At 38.7% G+C, this 24,285-nt stretch overlaps 1 protein-coding gene across 11 annotated transcripts in view; it reads right to left on the reverse strand.

Moving 5' to 3' along the window:
* Positions 1 to 309: 309 nt before the first annotated feature.
* Positions 310 to 24,285, reverse strand: part of LOC5579990 (serine/threonine-protein phosphatase 6 regulatory subunit 3) — a 45,252-nt gene continuing 21,276 nt past the window's right edge. For all 11 annotated transcript variants that reach the window (XM_021840584.1, XM_021840587.1, XM_021840585.1 and 8 more), the window contains 12 exons: positions 17,662 to 17,741; positions 17,150 to 17,594; positions 16,937 to 17,084; positions 6,730 to 6,874; positions 6,529 to 6,670; positions 6,344 to 6,462; positions 6,117 to 6,282; positions 5,729 to 6,055; positions 5,578 to 5,669; positions 4,822 to 5,517; positions 4,346 to 4,765; positions 310 to 2,654 (listed from right to left, as the gene is read on the reverse strand). In XM_021840584.1, coding sequence (XP_021696276.1) covers positions 2,321 to 2,654; positions 4,346 to 4,765; positions 4,822 to 5,517; positions 5,578 to 5,669; positions 5,729 to 6,055; positions 6,117 to 6,282; positions 6,344 to 6,462; positions 6,529 to 6,670; positions 6,730 to 6,874; positions 16,937 to 17,084; positions 17,150 to 17,594; positions 17,662 to 17,741 — 3,114 coding nt within the window. In that variant the 3' untranslated portion in view covers positions 310 to 2,320. The remainder of the gene's footprint in view (positions 2,655 to 4,345; positions 4,766 to 4,821; positions 5,518 to 5,577; positions 5,670 to 5,728; positions 6,056 to 6,116; positions 6,283 to 6,343; positions 6,463 to 6,528; positions 6,671 to 6,729; positions 6,875 to 16,936; positions 17,085 to 17,149; positions 17,595 to 17,661; positions 17,742 to 24,285) is intronic.

Consider the following 24,285-nt stretch of genomic DNA (forward strand, 5'->3'; position numbering starts at 1 on the left):
TTACCACTCTATGTGACTGGATTACTAAGGGAGTCGACGGGTGACATCTGAAATATCCATGCTTACTTTGATCGACAATGACTTCAGACGAGTCACATGAATCTTCTCGATTTACAAAATAGACCCCTATATTTTGAACGAAGGAATGGAAGTTTATAGCTGTACTGCTTCAAAAAGCCAAAATATATACGACTGAAACGTAAAATGGTGCAATGTTTTCTGAAGAGTGTTTCAATGATAATAGATACAAGAAAAGACATTTTTTCTTTCAATTCGAAATAAGCTACCTAAAATAAAACTCAACCTATATTTGCGGACGTTCACATTCCTTTATTAGTTCTATATTCCATGGTACTTTAGAAAGTGGCACTAGCTTACATTTGATTCATTTGTCAATATATGTATCAGAACATTGCACCATTTTTGTTTTTTATCATATCTCTGCCAGTCGAGAGATACGCTGCACGTGTGAATGTATTTGTGGTACTACATGCTTGGTTGTGTGTAGCTGAATGTTGAAGAGTTTAATTATACTGTAATGCGTGAATGTATTTTGTGTTGCGTTGATTTATGTGTGTATCGTCGTATATATTAGAGATTTTATTGTTCAAAAGCTTTCAGCTGAAACGGTTTCATGTTTTGTCTACTCAGTTTTCATGAAAAGGTAGTTGCAAAGTTTCAATAGAATGTATATAAAAAAACGGTAGTTTCAGAAAAAAATAGCAACAAAAATTGTTGATGCACAGCGTTAAGATATGTCGTTTAATTGATAGTTCTCTGCTTTTTGATGAGAGCCAGCTCATAGAAATGCCACTGAATTCATACGGTGCAAGGAGTAGAACGGCCTTCAGCAACCATTTCGTAATCAACTAGAACACCGCAAAGCAATATTGGCATCCTATGTATCAACGATTTAGGCAAAAAAAAAACACATATTATAAAATAAGCGTATCGAAGATAGTGAACTTACTACGGTAACTTAACGTTATGAATAATTACGCAAATAAAAAGACGTAGTAGTTTGAACTGATAAGTATATTAAAATTAATATTCATCTCATTTACTTAACGTACTAAAGAACATTAACACAAACATTATACGAAAAACGAATAATCAAACAAACGGTCACGATCCTGTGTGTATGCAGCGACAAATGAACACTAGCATAAGGACTGCATTCTACATTGCTCCCACAATCATCCTGGCTCATTTAATTCTATACCAGAACTTAACGCTTAGTGGAACAATAGTGCTACCTAAATTCTTTAATTTCATTGTAGATGTTTTGTTTTCGTTTTGGCGGAAGCTTTGTGTGTTTTTTTTAAATTGATAAATCACATTCTCTCGTTTTCACAAAAAAATCTCTGATCAAAACTGATTGCTTACTTTGTTGATGCACTTCTCACTTCTACTCGCACACGTGTTTCGCTTTCTTTACTCTTCTGCACTTTTTGGCTTCATCATGCATAAAAATACATTGAGTTGTTGGTTTTTGTAGCTTTACTTTTTTGTTTATCTAAGTCAAATAATAATATAAAACAGGAATAATAATTAAAAAGTTTTGATAATTGTGTGTAACTAAATTGCTATTATTCTTCTTTCTGGTGAGGATTGAAACCCCTTCCAGGAACACTAGCACAGCACTGTATTCCTTAAACTATAATTTCATTATTCTTATACCATTCACTAGTATAGTCAATTGTAGTAGTAATAGTAGATAGTATACGATAGTAGCTTCGAAATCGAATCCGATTGGGATGGGAGCTTTTCAGAACAAGTGCTCCAAAACTAAGAAAAAACACTTGATTCTAAGGCCGGACGAAAGAAAACCGAAACACATTCATGTTTATGGACGGTTGACTTCCGAAGCTACTTACCATACAACTGTTAAGTCTTCACAGAAAATAATAAGACTTCAGCACCACCGTTCATTTTCAAGAAGCGATTAAATTGAGTCTTGAGAGACTAATATTTATCTAGCCATAAAGAGATGCCAGCCCATGTACGCACGAGGGTAACAAACACATGCTCTTTCGGAGAGGATAATAAAAATATACCGAGTGATAAAAATATTTTTCCTTGGCTTTTCTTGCTGCTACTAAGCGCATGTTTCACTAATTGGTACAAACAACCAGTTTAACCCGATTGATTCCACTTTGTCACAAACCCCCTCAACAAAAACTGCTTTCATTCTGATTTCTCATGTCGAGCTTTTTAAGCTTTACTACACAAGTTTTCATACAAATCGTTTTTTCCACCTTACTCCCAAAACAACAATTTATTCGCATGCATTTGTAATATTCACTTTCTCGTTTCTATTTTAGACTGACCCATTCTCTAATGGCACAGTTGGTGGTGGTGGTTGAGGTGGCTGAGGCTGAATCGGGACTTTCGATGAATCAATTGACGACGAGGTAAGGGTCGGCGCTGTACTGCTGTCTTTATCAGTGCTGTCTTTGTGACAGCTTTCGGGTGATGTTTCCAGCGATGCAACAGCGGGTGCTACTACGAGGTCAGAAGTCTTGTTAAGTGTGCTGGACGTTTCTTCTATTGATGCGTCTGCTGCTGTGGCTTCGTTGCTATTTTCAAGGCAGGTCTCCTGGGTTGAACTACTGTCGGGTTGAGGAACGGAATCGGTTACAACATTGCAGGATCTGCAATAAAAAAAACGAGCAAATGATGATGAAAATGTTGTAGCATAATCCCAGGTGCTTCTTAATTTTATTATGTAGCGTTTTTCGATAAGGATTGAATAGTATTTTTATAGGATTGATTTCAGCTGGTAAACGCACAATTAAAAAAGCAATTGCTGTAGATGAGTGCAAATTGACCAAGAATGTGTTTTCAAGAATGAGTAATATTCTAGAATTTAAAACCGGTCGACTTTTAGTACACGACGGCCTTACAGTTGAGGTCGAAATAGGCGTATATGTCAAAGGATAAAACCTCTAAATATAAATAATATTAAATTCGGTTTGCATTTACTTACAGATACAGTGATGACCCGATTTTCAACCCCCGATTTTGTCTACCCCCGATTTTAGCATTTTTTTTTGCCCGACATTGCCAGCCTAAAATTTATATTTACAGTCGAAGCTTGTTATAACGACATCGCAAGGGACCGTCGTAATAGAGAAATGTCACTATAGAGAATAGTTATAACATTAAAATATTTGTCAAGGGACCGAAAAATGTCGCTATAGAGAGCTTTTGTCGCTATAAAAGTTGTCGTTATAACGAGCTTCGAATGTATTTTAATTAGACTAAACACGTCTATACTGACAATAATCTAAAGACCAAAACTTTGAAATCCGAAATTCTTAAAAATTGTCCATGAAACTTATCAATGTTACCTTGAATTAAGGTACATAGAAAATGAAAGTAAAAAAACAATGTTTATATTAAAAAAAATCATAAAACTTAGTCCTTGAGTTAAAATAAAACTTGAAACCAGTCGATTTTTTCCCCGATTTTGTCAACCCTAAATGCAGCATGAAGCTGACAAAATCGGAGCATTACTGTATTCCACTAAATAGGTTGAAATTTTTTCAACTATTATGTCTGTCTGTGGTAATACCAAGACAATGAAGAAATCGAAGACCATGAAAGCTCTGGTTAACTCTCTTCAATGTGAAAGATGTTGTGACCATACAGATCAACCCAAACAATCAGAGTCTTGTACAACACAAGTTTTGTTTTCGTTTGTAGCCTACAGGACTTCAACTAAATACGGAGCCCAGAGATAAAATATTAAGACACTGATCTAGTTTGGTTTTTATGACCAATTTTTAATACGCACTTTGCTAATCTACTCATTGTTCAAATAAACAAAAAATTAAATGTCATTAGAAATAGAATACACATTCAAAACAAAACAGCGACATAAATAACCAGAGAGATGACTTTTTGCTGTTCATAGAATAACTAGAAATTCTAATTTCACGGTTTTTCAGATTAGCGTAAAACAAAATTTAACGTCCAGGATGACCGGAACCGGTTTGCCTGGGATCGAGTCCAATGGAAAAGAATGCTTCATTTGGAGTGAATTCACCGATCTGAGTTGTAGCATATGAAGTAAGAAACAAAACTTTTGGCAAGGAAAACACAAACGTAGAACTCAAATTGTTGGTAAAATGTACCTATCAGGCTAACAGGTATTCTGTAAACAGATACATTGTGGATTCGAAAACATACACCTTCGTCATTATTTTGCTTTATAGTCGCGGTCGTTATCACCAGGCTCCATAGTGTTCGCAATCCTAAGATCAACGAACACTTTAACACTATCAAACATTTTCTATTAAATTTGCTGCCTCAAACAAAACCAATATCGTTGGAAACTTACCCATCATCAACCACCATATCTGCGAACGATTCTCTCGCGTCTTCAAACTCAGCACCATCGTCACTTTCAATGGAAGCAACAGGACCATTCTTATTGTCTTCAATGGACGATTCAGTCACCTCCGCAACGGTGGTAGATACGTGACTCGACTGAAGTGCTTCATCCTGTTGCAACCTACTGCTGACATCAACTTGCTCAGTTTTATCAGTGGTAGCGATAGTTGGTTCTTCAGGTGTCGTTTTCTCTAGATCACTACAGCTTTGTGTATCTGCTACAGGTAATGGCACATTGTTTTCTACTGTTGCTGCTGCTACGTTACTATTTCTAGTGTCTTCAATTTCAGTATTGGTGGTGCTGGTTGCTTCGTTTGCATTTGTGGCTAATGGATCTATAACCACGGGACAATCGTTGGTTGAAGTCCTGAAAAAAACCTGTTAGCTTATTTTTTTTTTGAAAAACATTATTCAGATACGTACTTTGAGCTGCTGGTGGAATCAATCGTCGAACTAGGCGAAGACTGCGGAGGTTGCGTCGTGCTAACATCGAACATGTCAGTCTCTGCGAATGCATCGTTGTTTTTGTTCGTAAAACCATCGAACGCGATGTTTTCATTGTTATCAAACGATGTCTTTGTGGAGTCCTCGTCAATGTTGGACGTGCTCGCACATGCCATTTTGAAATCCGTAAAGTGTGAATCAAAATCGGCAAAACTGTCCGAGCCGAAGTTAGCCCACGCATCCGAAATTTCTTCCACGTGTTGAGCCATCGTACTGGGTTCATCATCGGTACCCCATGGATCAACATTTTCCACTGAGGATGAATCCGTTGGCCAGGCACTCTTGTTAATGAACAAATCGATTGCATTTTTGAGATCATCATCATACGGACGGTGCCCACCGCCTCCATCTCCACCCTCGGTGTCGTCATCACTCTGCGCCGGAATTCTACCACGACCCATGTAAAAGTTCCGCGCTTCTTCAGCACTCCCCTCCTGCCCGTCTTCATCGTCATCCTCGCCGAACATATCAGTGTCCATACCAGGCATGATAAATGCATTGGCAGTGCCCACAGCCTCATCAAACAATTTGGTCAAATGTTCCACCGTATTGGTGAAACCTAATAGCTCAAACGAGGAGCTGTTGTTCATGCTACTCAGGTCCATTACAGTATTACTGTGTAAAAAAAACTTGAGTTATTTACCATTTTGAGCGAAATATGTGAATGGAACTCACTGCATATAGTCCTTAAGATTGTTGTCAGCATCCTTAGGGAATATTGTAACATCGGACGAAAAGTCTTTCTTCTGATATGGGTCATGATCAGCCTGGAAACAAATGGAATTTGAACAATGTTCAAAGTTAAACAGAGCACCCCTGAACTCACCAAAAATCGCTTCTGAATCGCCAGGATTTTCGCCAGCTCACCTTCTTCGGATTCGATCACTCGCCGCCAGCGGTCTTTCATGAAGTCTCCTTCAAGGGTTGATTCGACTAAGGCACAAAACTCCTCCGACACATTCATGTTTGTGACCAGGGCTTCGAACATTTCGATCAGATGGCCCATATAACCGAGCCGGCGGCACTTGCGTGGCGGTTGTAGCGGCTGTTCTGTTTCCTGCTCGTCGTTGTCTGGCGTTTTAGGTGTTTGCATCTCCTCGTTGTAGTACCAAAGGTCCACCAGCTGAGAGGCAAGTTTGCAGTCGCAGATAATCTAGGAGAAGAGTCGAATTGGATATTCAATGGTTTGTGGACGAATTTCAATTAGTACTAACATGTCGCTGTAAATCCGAGGTAAGCAACTTGGTTTCACCCTCTCTCTGGTCGAACGATTGAATTGCGTAGTTGACGCACACCTTGGCCTGATTATGCAAAAAGTTGTTCCAACAATATTGCTTAAAAAGATTGAGCAATGTACTATAAAAATCTGTTCCGCATATTCTAAAAACAAATGAGAATAATTGTACTACGATCTTATAAATCTATTCAATAAAAGACCTACGTCCTGATTACATCACTGTTTTCGGTTTCTATTAATACTGTAAATAAATTACAAATCTGAAGTCTCACGTTTCCTAGAGGTGGTGAAAGTACGCCGACAGTGGTAATAATGTCGGGTTTCTGCAAAAGAGACAATCATTTTCATAACCTTAGATAGAGCACTGATCAAAACCATAGAATACGAACCTGAGGCGGATTTGTTAAAATGTGAACAAACTCAAGTATTCTCGGGTGTATGATCTTGACTAACCGTAGCACGACCGTGTCATGGTGTTCTTTCTCAGCGTCGATAACCATCTGGAGAGCAGTATCGGAGACCGGCTCTTGTCTGAAAGATAACTTCGAATAGGGGAAAATGCATATGGAGAAAATTTTTTAGGAACTCACATGATCGTATTCTCCAGCAGTCGCAGAATGATCCGAATACCACCGACAATGGCGCTTTCTTCGCTATTCTCTTTTAGGATGATGTCCAGCAACATTTGGGTGGTGGCTTCGTTTTCCAATGTGTCCAGGATAGGATCAGATGTAACTGGAAATTAAATCGAACATTTGAATATCCAAGAATCGAAAGCCAAACTCATGACGGATACATATGATGTGCTAAACAAACAATTTGAATTGTAAATAATATTTGCTATCTACCAAATTGCAACATAATAAATGATAATTAAATTACGCCCCGGCACAAAAATGTATGCACAATCATTCACTAAAGCAATTGACCTTTGTTTCTCTTTGGCAACAATCCACTACATAAATCAATTTCGGTTTACACGCTAATACCTATAGTAATAGAAATACAGCGATTGGAAAAAAACTGAAATAACAAAAAAAAATTAAAATATTTTTAAGCATGAATCTACACGAGATGTAGGTATTTCTTTTGATTTGCAGAGAATCAATTGAGAATGGCTAGAATGCTGCAACATTCTGTATTTTGAAGTGAAATGCTGATGAAAAGTTCGTGTCTTCACTGACATTGACTTGAATTTGAGGAAAATTAGAATTTAAAATCCAAAACTTACTTTTGCTATTTCGTTCAATTTTTATCGGATCTTCTTTCTGGCGTTACGTCCCAACTGGGGCAAAGCCCGCTTCTCAGATTAGTGTTCTTATGAGCACTTCCACAGTTATTAACTGAGAGCTTTCTTTGCCGATTGACCATTTTTGTATATGTATATCGTGTGGCAGGTACGAAGATACTCTATGCCCTGGGAATCGAGAAAATTTCCTTTGCAAAAAGATCCTCGACCAGCGGGATTTGAACCCACGACCCTCAGCATGGTCATGCTGAATAGCTGCGCGTTTACCGCTACGGCTATATGGGCCCCTACGGCTATGAGAGCCCCTTTTTATCGGATATCATCTTCTTAAAAAAATCTATATTTTGTCAAAACTCCCTAGCTTTTTTGAAAAGTTTTCTCCGAAAATACCAAAATTCTTAGTTTAAAGGAATACTAAGCATTTTTTTTTTTTTTGAATCCCCAGTTATTTTGAATAGCCTTTTCACAAAAATAATTCTGAATCTGCTTAAATTTCACTTTTTTAAATCTCATCTCTTTGTTAAAGTTTCCAGAATCAACAAATGCTTCTTAGGTTACTTTCAGAATATTTTTTCTGTAAATTTTATATTCCTTCAGATCCTAAGTTAACTTCTTGGTAAATTCCCCAGCTATTCGAAATTGCCAACTTTCCCACGGAAATCTTTGCTTCTGATGAATGAACGGAATGATGGAGGTATAACCTGGTTTGAGCATGAGCATGAGCATGATTGACCGCCCGCAGTTGCTACTCCGTTATCGCAAGAACAGCTGTACTTACACAGGGAACCAACAGATGCTACTCAGGATCAGTAACATCTTCAATGTGTAAGTACTGGTGCTCTCATTATTATAGCAAACAATACCGGCGCCGGCTGCGTCCGAATGCCGGTCAATTTGGGAATGGGAGGGAAATGTTGACGTGTTACTTGCTTTAAGGAGGCCGAGGAGTCCTCTGCACTTCCACAAGAAATCACTGGGAGTTTGGATATGGGAAAGGATTCGTTTTAGTAAACGATGGAGATATATTTTTAAATGAATACGTGAACAGATACACGAATGATCGATACCGATAGTGCGATTACTAAGCGAACCGCACACGATCTGAATTCCGTCGCTCACCCACAAAGGAGCATGCAACAGATTCAACGGATCAAACACTACTGACGCGTCGATTCTTTTTTTTTTCACCCGCACTTTGTTTTCTTTTTTTTTCCGAAAAACGCAATCCGGACACAATTGATCCAGATTCCGTCGCTCGCCCTCAAAGGAGCATGCAACAGATTCAACGGATCAAGCACTACTCGATGGAAGTAGGGGCAATGGGGGCAATATGAACGTACGGGGCAATATGAGCCACCCCGGTTTTGACCTCAAAAACAGTGTTTTAATGTCTAGTGTCATTATGATCTGTTAAAGGATGCCTCAAATAGCCACCACAATAAAAAACGTAAGAATATTCGTTTGAACACTCAAGATATTTACAAAAATGTACAAATTTGTCCTATGTCATGAAAAGCTTATAATTTTGGCAGTTTTTAATTAAGCCTATAAGACAATTATATTTAAAATTCTGGTAAATTTTACCAATCCATTGAAACTTCTGATCATAATGAATAGTTCGTGAGCGAAATTAGATTTGTTCGTAAACAAAATTATTGAAAAACAATATATTATTTTCAAGATGAAAGGGCGGGGCAAAATGAGCCACCTAGATTTGAGCAAAACAAACGATGTTTTGAACATAAAAATGCATTGCCTAAATATACCAGATTATTTTTTTACTGCATAGTCATCTTAATGCACCATTACAAGTGGAACACTTTGCTAGAAAATACGTGGAACCAAGTAACGCAATTTAGTACTAGTATAACATGGTCTGTTTACTATGTATTACGTTTCTTTAAAAAATAAGTCGCTAGAATCAATAATTTCAAGCAAAGTTAATACATTTTCCTTTCCAATGATGTACTCTTTATCACAAACTCTTCTCTATACTGTTTTAAATAAAAATCATTCGATTGAATGAGGTGGCTCATACTGCCCCGTAGGGTGGCTCATAATGCCCCATATGGTTGGTGACCACGTAGAAAAACATGGTTTTCCAAAAAGTTTCTGGAATAATTTGCAAGTTGATGTTAACATTAATTATCGACGTAACATGGAAGACAACATTTTATAGTACAAGTCACTTGCATTTAAACCATATTTTTTGCTGTTTTTCTATGTATTCCATGACGTTTTCCTTAGGCGGCCCATATTGCCCCGATCACCCCTATAACCTGCTTTAACCAAATACATGAAAGAAGGAGAGCAGAGTTGTTATTAGTCGCCGGTTTTGACAAACTATCAGTGACGGTGACGAAAAATAAAAAGATTTGATCACTCTCAGCTCAGCGCAACTAACGACCCTCAACTACCACCAACCAAGCTGCTCGTCGCGACGAAAAATTTTTGCCGTTTCTCTCTGTCTGTGTTTTTGTTGAACACTTTCAGCTTGAATAGAAAGGCAAACAACTTATCGGTGCCATTCAATTGGCCGACCAAAAAAGAAACTCGCAAAAAAAAAAAGATCAACGCACTTCCGAAGTTGAACAAAAACCTTCAGATTATCGGAAGCACGCTCATACCAGCACGGCTAACTCAATTTCTTAAGATTTTGTATGGCCAATTGCTAACACAAGACACCTTGTTGGCTAGTAGTTCGTAGCTCAGACTCTATTTGTCTGCAATTGTGCGCTCGGTGACGATTAGAAGCTTATGTTGGTTCAGTGCGGAGGGGTGACGCGAAGAGTGACGAAAAGTATTACTCGTGGTCCAGTGCTGTTAAATGTCAAAATTTTGGAAAAATTAAAATGCTTATAGCATCATTGCATGCGAAATATCGCATCAGCAAATATTGGCAATCGGTAGTAATTCGGAAAAGGTCACCGGGGAAAACATTTTCCAATAACTTTTTCCACTAGGAGCGATGATATTAGCAATATTCAAATGTCAAAGTCACGCGAATTTCATGACTTACAGCCTAGCTCGTGGATTTTTTAGGCTTTGTTTCGTCGTGGTGTCCTTGTCAGTCATTGTAGACAAAGAAAATGACGATCTTACGCACTGATTTTTTTTTAATTTTTCGTTTTCGCTCAGTGACCCGATGGTTACCAACCCTGAAGGAGAGTATAAGCTTGATGTCGCCGATCTCTTGCTGTAATACTTTGTCAGTTCTTTCTCGTTGTGTTTAAATCTGTTCATCATCTTTAGCGAAATCGATATTGTCGTCATTATTTCAGGGCATACCACGATACCGATGTTGGTCTATTACGACTGTTTGGTTGTTTGATCAGCGGGTCGAAATTCTTCACTTAAATTAGAATTCTCTAGTCTACATCCCAGTCTGCATCTAAGCGTTTGATTTTCGCTACGTTGTGTTCATTCAGGAACAAAATTTTGCTTCAAATTCCGTAAACTGTACTCATTCTTACTCATATTACGAAAACCTTGATTCAAATCACGAACAGCATGGATAATTGGCATTTACATTGATAAATCATTTCATTTTTAGGTAACATCTAAACAGATAAGAGTGAATCAACAATTTTACGCTAAATACTCGATTCGTGGTCGCATCTCTCCAGCCTCGATTTTGCCACACGTTCAACAAATCGCTGTGCACTTGATCCGCCCACCTAGCTCAGTCTTGTACCAATCGGATTCCAAGCAAACATCATCTTTGCAGGGTTGCTATACGGCATTCTTAAAACATGTCTTGCCAATCGTTCCTTCTGGCTTTGGCCACCTTCTCGATACTTACTGTCAAGATGCTCCCATCCTTATCCCTTCACATCTCGGAACGCGGCATGAAGCCATTGTTTTATGCGTTGAGCTTCTGATAGAACTCCCGTGTTTCTTAAAACCGGAACAGCTGTTCCATCTCATCACTCTCCGTCTACTCCAGGCGTAGTTTTTTTTATCCCGAAAGAAGTTGATCTATTGTTGCCGTTTCCATTGCGGGGTTTGCGCGTACGTGAATAATAAAACGCGACGATTTACAATGTATTTACTACAGGATTTACTCCTTCGATCGTTTTGCTTCTCGTGTTTAGTCTCTCCAGTCACATCTAGAACCTTATTGTTTGGCCGGATGATGACTACTGTTTTATTGTCTTCAACGGTTGATTGCAGTTCTTTCAGGACAAATGCTGGCTTCACACGTTCAATTGATACACGCTGCTGTTTCCTATTAACACTTCAGTCGTTGCGCTGTTGTATTTAGTACAACACTGTTGAAAAAACCTCGCTTTTCGTTCACAACAGCAGCAAGGTGGTTCTGACGGTGGCGAAACGCGCGACGACTGGAAGGTTAACAATGACGTCTACAAATATGTCTCCACGCTCCATGACTTCGTACGGGCCTTCATACGGACGTTGTAAGGACTTTTTTTACCATATCGATACGTACGAGAACATATTTGCAGTCCTTCAATTCATTATGCACAAAAACTTTAGGTTTTACATGATGAGTCGATTTTGGTGGTGTTAGGTCATCGTAAAATTTGTGAAGTTCTCGACAGTAATCCGATCGATTCAAATCTCTAGCTGGAGCATCAAAAAACTCACCAGGGATTCGTAACTACTGTCCATAAACGAGCTCAGCAGCAGAACGCAGAACAGTTCAAGTCTTCCTTCAATGCACTGTGGATTCCCAGCAAAACCAATGGTAGTCTGTCAACCCAGCGCGAAGACTCGACGCACATTAGGGCGATTTTGAGAGATCTGTGGAAACGCTTCACAAGACCGTTGGACTGCGGGTGATATGCAGTCGTGCGTAAATGTTCAGAACCGAGTACAGCACCCTGATTAGTTGTGATTAGTTCCGGTACTCCAAATCTTGAAATCCATGAAGAGCAAAATGTACGTGCCTCTGTTCCAGTAGTTATGTCTTCGATCGGAATCGCCTCTGGTCATCGAGTGTAGCGATCTATCATCGTGAGAAGATAACGGTACCCATTACTCGGAGGAAGCGGACCCACGATATCCATATGCACCTGTTTGAAACGGCTTTTTGGGAGCTGGAATATGTTTAGTGGAGCAGACACGTGACGTTGAATTTTCGATTGTTGACAGGACAGCCAGTGCTTAACGAAAATTACGATGTCCTTATTCATCGAATTCCAAACGAATCGATCCGCTACCAACTTTCTTGTCGCTCGAACACCTGGATGCGATAATTCGTGGACTATTTTAAGTACGCTTTTACGATGTTGTGGTGGAACATATGGACGGAGCTTACCTTCAATGGAAGTATCACAGTACAGGAGCGTGCCATCCCGGAGCGTCTGTTGTACCAACTTCAGTGATGATGATTTCAGCAGCTGTTGCAACTCAGCATCATCAAGTTGTTTTTACGCAATCGCATAATAATCGATATTTGCTAGCGTCGTTATCGCATTAACTCTTGAAAGAGCACCAGCGACGTAGTTGTTTTTCCCAGCTATGTGCCTTATGTCGTTTGTGAACTGTGAAATGTGCTGGAGATATCTGTCCTCATGAGGAAGTCTCAAAGATGAGCTTGATGTGAGCGCATTCGTCAATGGATTGTGATCCGTGAATATTGTGAATCTGCAACCTTCAACCATATGACGGAAGTACTTTACCGCCATTTTCATAGCCGTAAGTTCTCTACCAAACGTTGAATACTTCTGCTGTGCTGCTGAAAACTTTTCGGAATAAAATCTCAACGGCTTCCATTCTCTTCGTACCAGTTGCTGTAGAACCGCCCCGGCAGCAGTGCTGGAGGCATCCATCATCAATCCCATCGGTTTAGATGAGTCTGGATAGTGCAGTAACGTTGCAGTGGACAGTGAAGATTTGCATTCTTTAAATGCACATTTTGCACAATCGGTCCACTGTAACTTGCGGTTGTCATTTTTCTTGTTTCCTGGGATTAATTTACGTAATTCTGCTTGCTGATCAATGGCCTGGCGGATGAAACGTTTATATCTATTAATCAGTGCTAGAAATCGTTGTAGCTGTTTCACGGTTACAGGAAGTTCATATTGGCGAATGACCTTGACTCGATCCGGAAGCGGGAGTATTCCTTCCTTGGTAATAGAATAGCCGAGAAACTCGATCTGTTGCTGGGCAAATTTACATTTTAACAGATTAATCACCAAACCGTTTTCGCGCAGCCTTTCTAGTACAATCTGAACATGAAGTCGATTTTCTTCAGGGCTTATGGAAGCTGCATATGTCATCAATGAAGACAACCACGAAGTCCAGATCGGCAAATATTATGCATATAACGTTGAAACGTTTGGCTGGCATTACACAAGCTGTTTTGCATAGTAAGAAATTCAAATAACTCGAAGGGTGTAATGACGGCTGTTTTAGCTATACCCCCCTCATTCATAGGGATTTGAAGATATGCACGTTCCAGATCAATAGTTATGAAAATGGTCTGAGAAGTATTCAACAAATCGTGAATATGAGGAACAGGATATCTATCAGGCACAATCACTTTGTTGAGTGCACGATAGTCTCCGACAAACCGCCATTGCCCATTCTTTTTCGGGACACAATGCAAAGGGCTGGCTCAGCAACTGTTAGAAGGTCGACATATTCCTAGTTCTGACATTACTTGAAACTCCTTTTTGGCCGCCTCCAGTTTGTCAGGAGCCAATTTCCGTGCTTTTGCTGCAACAGGTGGACCTTTTGTTACTATGTGATGCTTCACCTGCCTGTGGCAGACCGCCGTACGCATTGTTGAAGGAAAAGTAATCTGATGCCGATATTCCACCAGAAGATCCCTGTAGGGGTGGTCGTAGTCGACTGTCGTGACACTGTGTATTACTGCTGTTGTCATTCCACCGATCGATGTAAGATGAGTTTTACCGTCGATTAACCGTCGATTTTGCAAATCCACGATTATGTCAAAGAACGCCAAGAAATCAGCTCCATCCGCCACCAAAAAATTAAAAAAAAAATCGACGTCGAAGACCAAGATCCGTGGAGACAAAGCGAGATTCGTATGTTTTGATTTAGTTCCATTTGCAGCATGTAGAACAATGTGGATTCCCTTAAACGGTCGTTCCGTGTAGCTGGTATGATGGAGACATAAGAGCCGGTGTCAATGAGGTATCTGGAATTGCTGGAACGGTCGAACATGAACAGACGGCGACTTTGAGTTTTTTGGCTCTTCGAACACACAGGGTGGCCGACACTGTCGAGCGTTTCTGCCGTATTTGCGGTGGTACCAACAAACTGTACTTGAAAAAGGACCACGTGATATTTGAGCTGAAATCGAATTCAGGTTAATTTCTGCGTCCACGAGTCCTCTCGTTGCGTAGTGGTAACGCGCCCTAACTAGAGATCAGGGAGTCGTGAGTTCGATTCTCACCGAGAAGACGTCTAACTTTTTCGCAAAACTACACATCAATTTGTCCATTTGATTGAGTCGTCGGTCCAGGGATTGAATCCTGAGAAAATTGAGAGAATCTCCCACGTATCGCTCTCTGTAACTATCATAATATGCTGCACATTATGAGAGACAGTTTATCGTATACTACTACAACTTTGATCAGATTGGGGGGGATAGTAGTGCAGGATAAAACCCCTCTAAACATGATCCAAGCCTGGGGGACACTTTTGCTATTGGAAGTTCGTGGATTGTTTATCGTGCCATTAAATAAAAACACCTATCCCCAACGGTAAACAAGCGAGAAAAATGGATTTTATCATCGCTCTCTCTTTGGGGCTCTCGCTCGCTGCTTCCATTTATCAGACTTGTTACACAATGACGATCGTGGACCGCAACAGATGGCATGTTTTTCTTTGCTTGCTTTGATCGTGCTTCATACTCAAATGAGAGCGAATTCTGCAATGCCTGCGTAGGTCGTTTTTGCTAGTCAGCCGGTGAGCGCTGAACTTTCCAACAGTGGGTCTGAACTCCTCATCCTGGCAAACCTGAGCGTATAGATCTCCTATGATGCGTTTTTTTAGTGTCGTGGCTTGGGCAGCTGTCGTACTCGCGTTCGAACAGCGTGTAAAAAGCGTCTCATCATCAGTGCTTCCGGAGTGAAGGCTCGAAGCCTATCGCATAATACCTATCGCAAATAATTTCATCTAAGTTCGTTGTCACGACCTTGAACTACAGAAATGACACAACTCCTAGGGTCTAAATTAGCGTTAAAAGCAGTAAACTTGAGATATGACTCTTCTTTCCTGAACATTTCTTAGCATATTTCAATAAAATGTTTTAAAGAAATCTCCACACAAACCATACCTGCCAAACAAATGCAAAAATGGATAATCTATTAGTTAACTTATTTTTCCAGAAATTCCATATCTTTTCCTGAAACTTTGGTTGCTTACAATATCTGTAGTACTGTGTAAAATCTAGTACGCGACAAGACACTGAATACAGCCTAACAGTTAAGGTCAAAATGCGCGTTTCTGTAAAAGGATACAAACTCTAGTGGAATTGAATGGTATAGTACTAAATTCGAGTATCGCTTCTTTTACTTAATTTGGACTGGTTAAATTTGATGTAAATTTGAGTCAAAATGTGTTTAACATTAAAATTGCTTTTCAATCAAAATCTGATATAGGTATACTAATCGTTCTAGCTAGATCAAAACAATAAGGAATGAAACTTTAGCTTAATGTTATGCTTGAAAATGAGATATTTTTTAGTTCAAAACTTAGAACACAACTAAAACGAAGTAATAATTTTAAGATCAATTAAAAAGTGAAAACAGCCAATGCAACTGCATCCCTCAGTCAACATAGAAACGCCTAGCCCAAGATGTAATCTGAATATCTAGACCGAATTAGGTTTCCAATAAAATAGACAATGGAAAATAAGAACAGCAATAAAATAGAGTGATGCAACGGGAAAATAGTAGATACCAAATAAGAAGGACAATCATAAAGAAACGGAGCAGTTTGACGGAGGAACAAAGCCGGAACACGTGTATTCTGTGGTTTTGCTTTGCGATTTACCTTGGAAGTGGGAGGAGATCTTTCCGAGCAGGGACGGAATCGTTTTGCTCAGCCGAAAGTTGAACAGTGCGTTCGTCTTCTTGTGCGGACTGTTGCCAGTGGGAAGGATCTTGGACTTGAGATTGTCGATCCGTTTGAAGGTGGAGTGAAGTTTGTAGTTACCTTTTTTTGATCGGTTTGTTACAAGGTTCAGTTTCGTATTTTAGTGGACGCGCGATTTTTATTTAGATAAATGTAGTGTATTGTTTTCGCATTTTGACGATTGAATGATCATGTACATCATTACACAGAAGGAGAAAAGAGGATAAGAGAACATAACAAAAACTGATGTATCGTTTTGAAACTTTGATCGAAATTTAGGATTCTGATTTAAACATTTGGATGTTTGATATCTTTGTGACTTGTCTAAATAGCAGTATTCAAAACGTACGATTTTTCTTACGCTTTGATACATTACTAACATATATTGTACGGTAATCGAACGAGTATAGCGACAAATATACACTCAATCATACAAAGCCAACGAAATAAGCGAAACGATCAAATCGCGCACTTACCTTTGTCTTGTCTTTCGTTCTGTCGTTTGCCCCTTCCTATTTTGATAAGTTCAATTAAAAATTGTGCGACGTTGTAGTGTTTCTGCGTTTCGCCTGGTAACTTTAGCAGGTTTATTATCTCGGCAACCAAATTTTGCTCGTTAAGCCACTGAAAAGGGAATTTAACGGGTTTTTTAGTGGAATTTCTCGTTAGAGAATGAACTTGATAATTACCTCCAGTAGTTCCGATTTGAGCTCGGCGTCTTCGATATCAGTGATGTAGCACAGCAGCAGATCGGTAATGACCTGATTGCCAAAGTGCTTCAGCATTGTGGTGAGGAAACCTTTTTTAGACTTGATAAACTCTAATACTTGTAGGCACACTGACTTATAAGAGAAATAATCTTGTTCGTTACGTTTTGATATGAGCATCCCGAACGTTTTGCAGAAGAACGACGTCAGCAGTGGGTTGAGCGGCGGCTCTCGGTGCAGGAAGCTGTACAGCTTGTTCAGAAAGTTCTGGTTCTCGACCAGGTGGGTTTTGAAGGACGGTACGTCACTCGTAAGTATCTCGCACGCCATATTGGAATGCATGAATCGGACGTTGTCGTCGAGATCGGCTGGCGGTTCCAGGATGATGAGGTCTATCAGCTCATCGAACACCTCTGTGCGGTTTAAGCTGCAATGCGAATGATTTGATGGTTTATTATTAAATTCATACTAAAAAAAATAAAAGTCAAACTTACTATTGAAGTAGTTCTTTGTTTTGGGATTTGCATTCCTGTAACACGTCCTCGTAATCCAAAACATCTTGAAGTGTGAGTCCCTGTAAGATCAGTAGAAGCAAAATAGAAGAAAATTAGTCATAATACTTTTAAAACATAGCTATATTCATGGTACAGTTTATCATCATTGCCATCATCGTCATCTATCTGTAAGAAATGCACATTAGTCGGCCGTCCCAGACTGTCAGGCATCGTGCCAAAAAGGTGTGCTTCTACACCAGTGGTCCCCAGCCTAACTGGTCATGCGGGCCACCTCAATGCTTTCAAAACATGGCGCGGGCCGCAAAATATGTAAGGATTTTTTGGCTCCAAATGAAACTGTTACTTTGAGCACGACTGTATATAATTTCCAAGATTGTACTACCTCGAAGAAACTAGTTGTGTGATTAACAAAGTCAAAATTTGAAAAAAAAATCTTTCATTTCAAATGCTATAAACATCAAAAGAAAATGCTACTTAAACTAAATTCAAATGCTTTAAGGGAAATATGCATCGAAACCAAACCTCGAATTTTGCAGAGCACAAATCTAGAGAACCAAACAACTGGCTGAAAAATTGATCGATTGGTCACCACCAACGAGTGATCAATCCATCAAATTTTCAGCATATTCGGTTGTTGAGTTTCGTTACATCTTCACCTTGAACTAGGAGCATAGAAGATTTTTAAGAAAAGAAATTTTAAGAAAAGTTTGATGCATTTGGCCTAAGCACGGATAAATCCAGACAAATATGTTGTAATTTCAATAATAGACTTTTTGAAAACATCGTTGCAAGAATAGACATATCCTGTCATAAAGAAGATACAACGTGCGGGCTAAAACACATTGAAATTCAAAATTGATTCGCGGGCCGCACTAAACTGTCTGGAGGGCCGCATGCGGCCCGCGGGCCGCTGTTTGGTGACCACTGTTCTACACGTTGGTTGAGCACACAGCAGCAAACCGACCACGCATCATAAAGCCGGTCCATACATTGCTCTCGTCTCGTCCAACCGGTATCATCGAACATCCAGAAGCTATCAACTCAACCAGACATAATCACTCATTCGTCGTCTGTGATGTTGTGTGGAAGTGGGAGAGAGAGAGAGAAAACACTACCTACTTACTTCTACTCGGAGGATACGCTTTATTGCTCAAACAAACACTTCAAGTGTGGACTAGATCTCCCCAGTCGGTTTGGTTTATTTAACTTATCGTTGCATCCAACAGCAGTAGGAGACTTATGACGATCCTGGGTCATAGGCGTAGGTGTACTATGCATACTATTTTACAGATAAAAATTTCAAAAATGACTCTGAGCTAAAGATTTTTTAAGATGGTTAAAATGTTTGACTATCGATTCAAAATACCGTTAAGAAATTTATTTAAAATGCTTCCAGCTCTGATGCAATTTCCCTCCCCTTGGTTATGCGACCTTGCCGCGATGGGAGGGCATAATCCATTAGCCCATATGATGGAAACCAAAGGCGTAACCTGTAGTGGTGGTATCACATTTTGGCATTTTTTGCTTAAAGCCGCGTCATAACTCATATGACATAGACGCAATAATATCTCGGATGTGATCCAACGGACATTCTGCGTCATTGATAGAGTTGATGCCCATTTCAAATAATTAATCTATTCGAAGTGGACATTAATACTATCGGTGACGTTCAGTTTGCCATTTGCTAACCAGAATGATCCGTAGCCACTCTTATTATTAGCTAGCTAGATACATCGTTATCATATACGACGTAGGGAATACTTAGGAACTCTTAGGAAAATGACTAGTATACTCACTGAGTAGAAATAAGTGGCGACAATCTTATTTTTATATGGTTTTTACATTGCCATAATAAGAAATACCTCTTTTGTTACAGCGGTATAAATAATCTAATTCCAGCTTCATTTTCGCAAAATTTACAAGTAGAAAGTAGGCGTTGTGAAGCATTGCATTTGCCACCGAAAAGTGAATCTTGTAGGAGACTGCAATAGAAGCCTAAGGTAACTTTACTCTTCAATATTCACTATAAAAATGGCTATGGAAAATAAGACGCTGAGATCGATCATTAGGTACACTTGATAGTTTCGAAAAATTGTTGAACAGACAAGGAAAGCGACTTTTTTCTTTAAGGATACATGAACGTAATGACCAATAAATACTTTTATTAAAAAAATAAATTACTTTCTTATAGAAGTGATTATATATTTATTGGAAATGCAGAAATTTGTTTCTTCGGTTTTGTTATTTGTTTGGTTCGGTATATTCTATAACTCGAGTATTCTATGAGTCGATGGTTCCTTGAATATCGAGTTATGGATTGTCGACTGTGTTCATTTTATAAAATGGACACCTTGTACAATATCTTTTTAATTTATCAATGAAAAATCGCAATCGGTTTTCTGTACATCGCTCGACTAATGTGGTACAATGTTGTTATAATAAAAAAGTCAAAATATAATTACATTTCATACTAAGGCAGCGTCCATTTATTACGTGACGCTTTTTGTATGAAAAATTTGAAAATTTTGTATGAGCCGTAACGCTTGAGCCTACTCAACAAGGCCCAGCGTTTAGAACGATGAATGTTTGGAGGTTATCAAAATCAATGATTATTAGAAACTGGCAGGACACAATTCGACAATCCATATTTTTATTTAAAAAAATGCTTGTTCTCTGAAGGCATCATCTATAAGAAGCCTGCAAAATAATATCAAGTTATATTTAGAGTATCAATTTCCAACATTTTTCATCGATTTTTTAGAGAAAAATATGTTAAACTTAAATGGAAGTGATATGAGTAGAATTTTTAAGTTTCAAATACATCCTGACGGAAGTAATAATACAGTATTCATATGAAGAATAACCTACGCCCTTATAGAGTTATGTTCAGGCTCACCGCAACGATATCTCCCATTGTGACCAAACAAGTTGATTATTCAGTCCCCATGTCATATTTTAAGCACAATAGAAAAACAAATGCTTTATAAGTAGATGAAAAAACCGAATTTAGAATTTAGAATCTAGTACACGACACTGAAGACGGCCTTACAGTTTTTTTTTTTTTGTATGGTATTCAGTTGGAGCTGCCTGACAGCTTAACTTGTCAAGGCTGAACCCTCGGTCTGGCTTTTGCCAAGTTTCCCCTCTACCAGGACCAATACTCAGACGGACTAGGCAATGGCGCCCACATGAACACTGTTTTTTATTAGTATTGTGACGTGGTAGTTTTTGAAAAGTACCCATATTCCCTTGCCTCTGAGAAAAGGAAGCACTATGAAAATCAGCAGCTCCATTAGAATTTGTTTGAAATAGTAGTGCATTACTAATACTGTCTAGTCGAAATGGTTTTTAATAATTTGTCATACAAGTGCTATTCTGATTACTATTGTCTTTTACGTAAGATTAGAGTCTTAAATGTCAAGTGTCGCCAAGTCTTAACAAAATTAGGCTGTTTAGTAGTAGTTCTAGTTAATTTCATTTTTTGTTGTTAAAAGTATTTATTGGTCATTACGTTCATATATCCTTAAAGAAAAAAGTCGCTTTTTCGCAATTTTTCGAAACTAGCAAGTGTACCCTAATGATCGATCTCAGCGTCTTACTTTCCATAGTCATTTTTATAGTGAATATTGAAGAGTAAAGTTACCTTAGGCTTCTATTACAGTCTCCTACAAGATTCACTTTTCGGTGGCAAATGCAATGCTTCACAACGCCTACTTTCTACTTGTAAATTTTGCGAAAATGAAGCTGGAATTAGATTATTTATACCGCTGTTACAAAAGAGGTATTTCTTATTATGGCAATGTAAAAACCATATTAAAATAAGATTGTCGCCACTTATTTCTACTCAGTGAATCTACTAGTCATTTTCCTAAGAGTTCCTAAGTATTCCCTACGTCGTATATGATAACGATGTATCTAGCTAGCTAATAATAAGAGTGGCTACGGATCATTCTGGTTAGCAAAAGGCAAACTGAACGTCACCAATAGTATTAATGTCCACTTCGAATAGATTAATTATTTGAAATGGGCATCAATTCTATCAATGACGCAGAATGTCCGTTGGATCCGAGATATTATTGCGTCTATGCCATATGAATTATGACGGGGCTTTAAGCAAAAAATGCCAAAATGTGATACCACCACTACAGGTTACGCCTTTGGTTTCCATCATATGGGCTAATGGATTATGCCCTCCCATCGCGGCAAGGTCGCATAACCAAGGGGAGGGACTGAAGACGGCCTTACAGTTGAGGTCGAAACACGCGTATCTGTCAAAGGATACAAACTCTAGTGGAATTAAATAGTAAAGTACTAAATTCGGTTTTTTCATCTACTCATAGGTATTCTACTAAACAGCTCGAAGATTTATTATCAAATGCTTTATTTTCAGAAGACCTCTCACAGCACACTGACACTGCTGAAATCGAATACATTTTTCACGTATTACTTTCAGAATGTGATATTCTGATATTACCTATCAAAATATTCGTAGATAAACGCTTAAATTTTTTTCTAGATCGATAAATATGCGTACATTATTTTAAAGGAATGTTTTTTTTTTAAATAAAACGACCATAAAGAGTAAAATTTGTACCTAAGAATGCAATTAAAACTCAAGATTTAGCTCTCTATTATACAAACATAGTTTCTTTAGTAATCTAAACCAATTTTTAACACGTTTTTTACTTTACTTTTGTTGCTAGGAGTATAAGGATGGTGTATCAGCAAATTTGGCCATAAAGAAAAAAATCACTAAAATGACCTAGTGTCACAGAATGGTGGATTATTAGTGATGTTTTTAAAGCCCTACCTTTAGTAGAATAGTAAAGGATACCAACATGCAATTTGTTCATAAAAATGAGGATTTTTTCATGCGGAAAAGAATGCTTAACTTTGATAAACAGTTTTTCTAAGGAGTTTTTGGAAAAACTATTTAGTTGTTCAATCAAGAGTGCTTCGTGAAGCCCAAGCAGGACAGTTCGGTTTTGCGTAGTCCGATAGATTTAGCTCACGTTTTCGCGCATGTTTTCGTCGCTGGAGGTTTTTTTTTTCCTGTTTTGGAGCGTCTTGCTGGGTAGTGCTTCGTAAAGCCCAAGCAGGACAGTTTTTACATTCAGAAATGGAATAGTGAAAAGTGAAAAATGAAAAAGTGATTTGTTTGATTTGTATCCTCAGTACTGTTGGTTTTTGGCTGCCCTAAGTTCACCGAACCATCCGGAAGTGACAGGCAGCACATAAATTTAGAGAATCAATCCGGTGAGTTTGTTCCAGTATGATACTTTTTCTTTTGTGAGCCTTCCGGATCGTTTTTGTCCGCGTCGTGGAACTTCTGATTGTTTCTTGAACGAAAAATGTTATTTTCGGAGTTTGATAATTATGTTCAGATTGCGCATTCTGTCCGGGCGGGTGTTACGCAACTAACAATCGGTTGTGGATGCTTTTTAACCGTTCGATGACCCTGGATCGATTCTGCTTTTCGTACAATTTTGAGCAGAAAAACCGACTGTGTTATCCCAGGATGTTTAGTTCGAACGCGCTTCCTTTCGTTTTTCGATTATCTAAAAATACAGTACCACCCAGTACAGTTTTTCAATGGGCACAGTACAGTTTTTCAATAGGCGTGATTTTTTTTTACGCGTATCGTTATTTTATACAATCCGATGACCCTGGAGGGATCGGTTTTGCTTTTTACTGGTTATTGAGCAAAAATATTACTGCACAATCGACAAGCATTTCGCGAAATACTATTTATACTATAAATAGGCTATTGTTTTCTCTTTCGATTGCCGGCATTCAAAAGATTAATTCGAAAACGCTTAAACAACAAATATTTATGGTCTATCGCCAGCTTTCTAGGCGAATCCCGACAATATACCTTCCCCAACCTCCAACTCCGTAGCACTTATGAGGGTGTCGCTGAGTCGGTGGCCTCTCATTAAGTAAGTGCTATATCAACATTTCCTTCCCCTATCCCAAGTTACGGTAAAGATGGGCGTGGCCGGGAATAGCGATATTCATGCTTTTAGTATTCTTGTTTATGATTTGAACAAGGTATACTCCCTTGCCTTGTTCTTGAAAGTAGTCAGGACGAGATTATTAAAAAGAAACATGAATGTTGCTAGTATCCAATCTACGAAGTATACCGTAACTACGCTAACGCTAACGCTAAACTATTTAGTTGTTCAATCAAGAGCATTTCGTAGGTCTTTATTGCAGTCACTCTATTCACAGTCTGTCGAACAGAAAACCCCAGCAACGTGATAATATCACTAAAATTGCTGGCAACTGAGCCACAAATTTAAGTCTTTAAGTGACTTTCTTGTTTGAACAATGACAAAATAATATTTTTTTCTCGATCAACCAATGATGAGGCGAAGATCAAATGTCGCCGAATATTGTTGAGCTGCATTTTGTTTCAAAACCAATAAAGTTTCGTTAGTTTGTCCTTTAATGCTAATTATTTCTTATAATTCTTCAGATATTTCTACGGTCACGATACTGCCCACTGATTCAAGCACTCAATCGAACAAAACTGATGGGTTCCGATAGTTCTATTCGCTGTGAATAGAGTGACTGTAGTTAAAAAGGGTATGGATTGCCATG

This window comes from Aedes aegypti, chromosome 2, assembly GCF_002204515.2.
Source record: "Aedes aegypti strain LVP_AGWG chromosome 2, AaegL5.0 Primary Assembly, whole genome shotgun sequence".
Classification (NCBI taxonomy): Eukaryota; Metazoa; Arthropoda; class Insecta; order Diptera; family Culicidae; genus Aedes; species Aedes aegypti.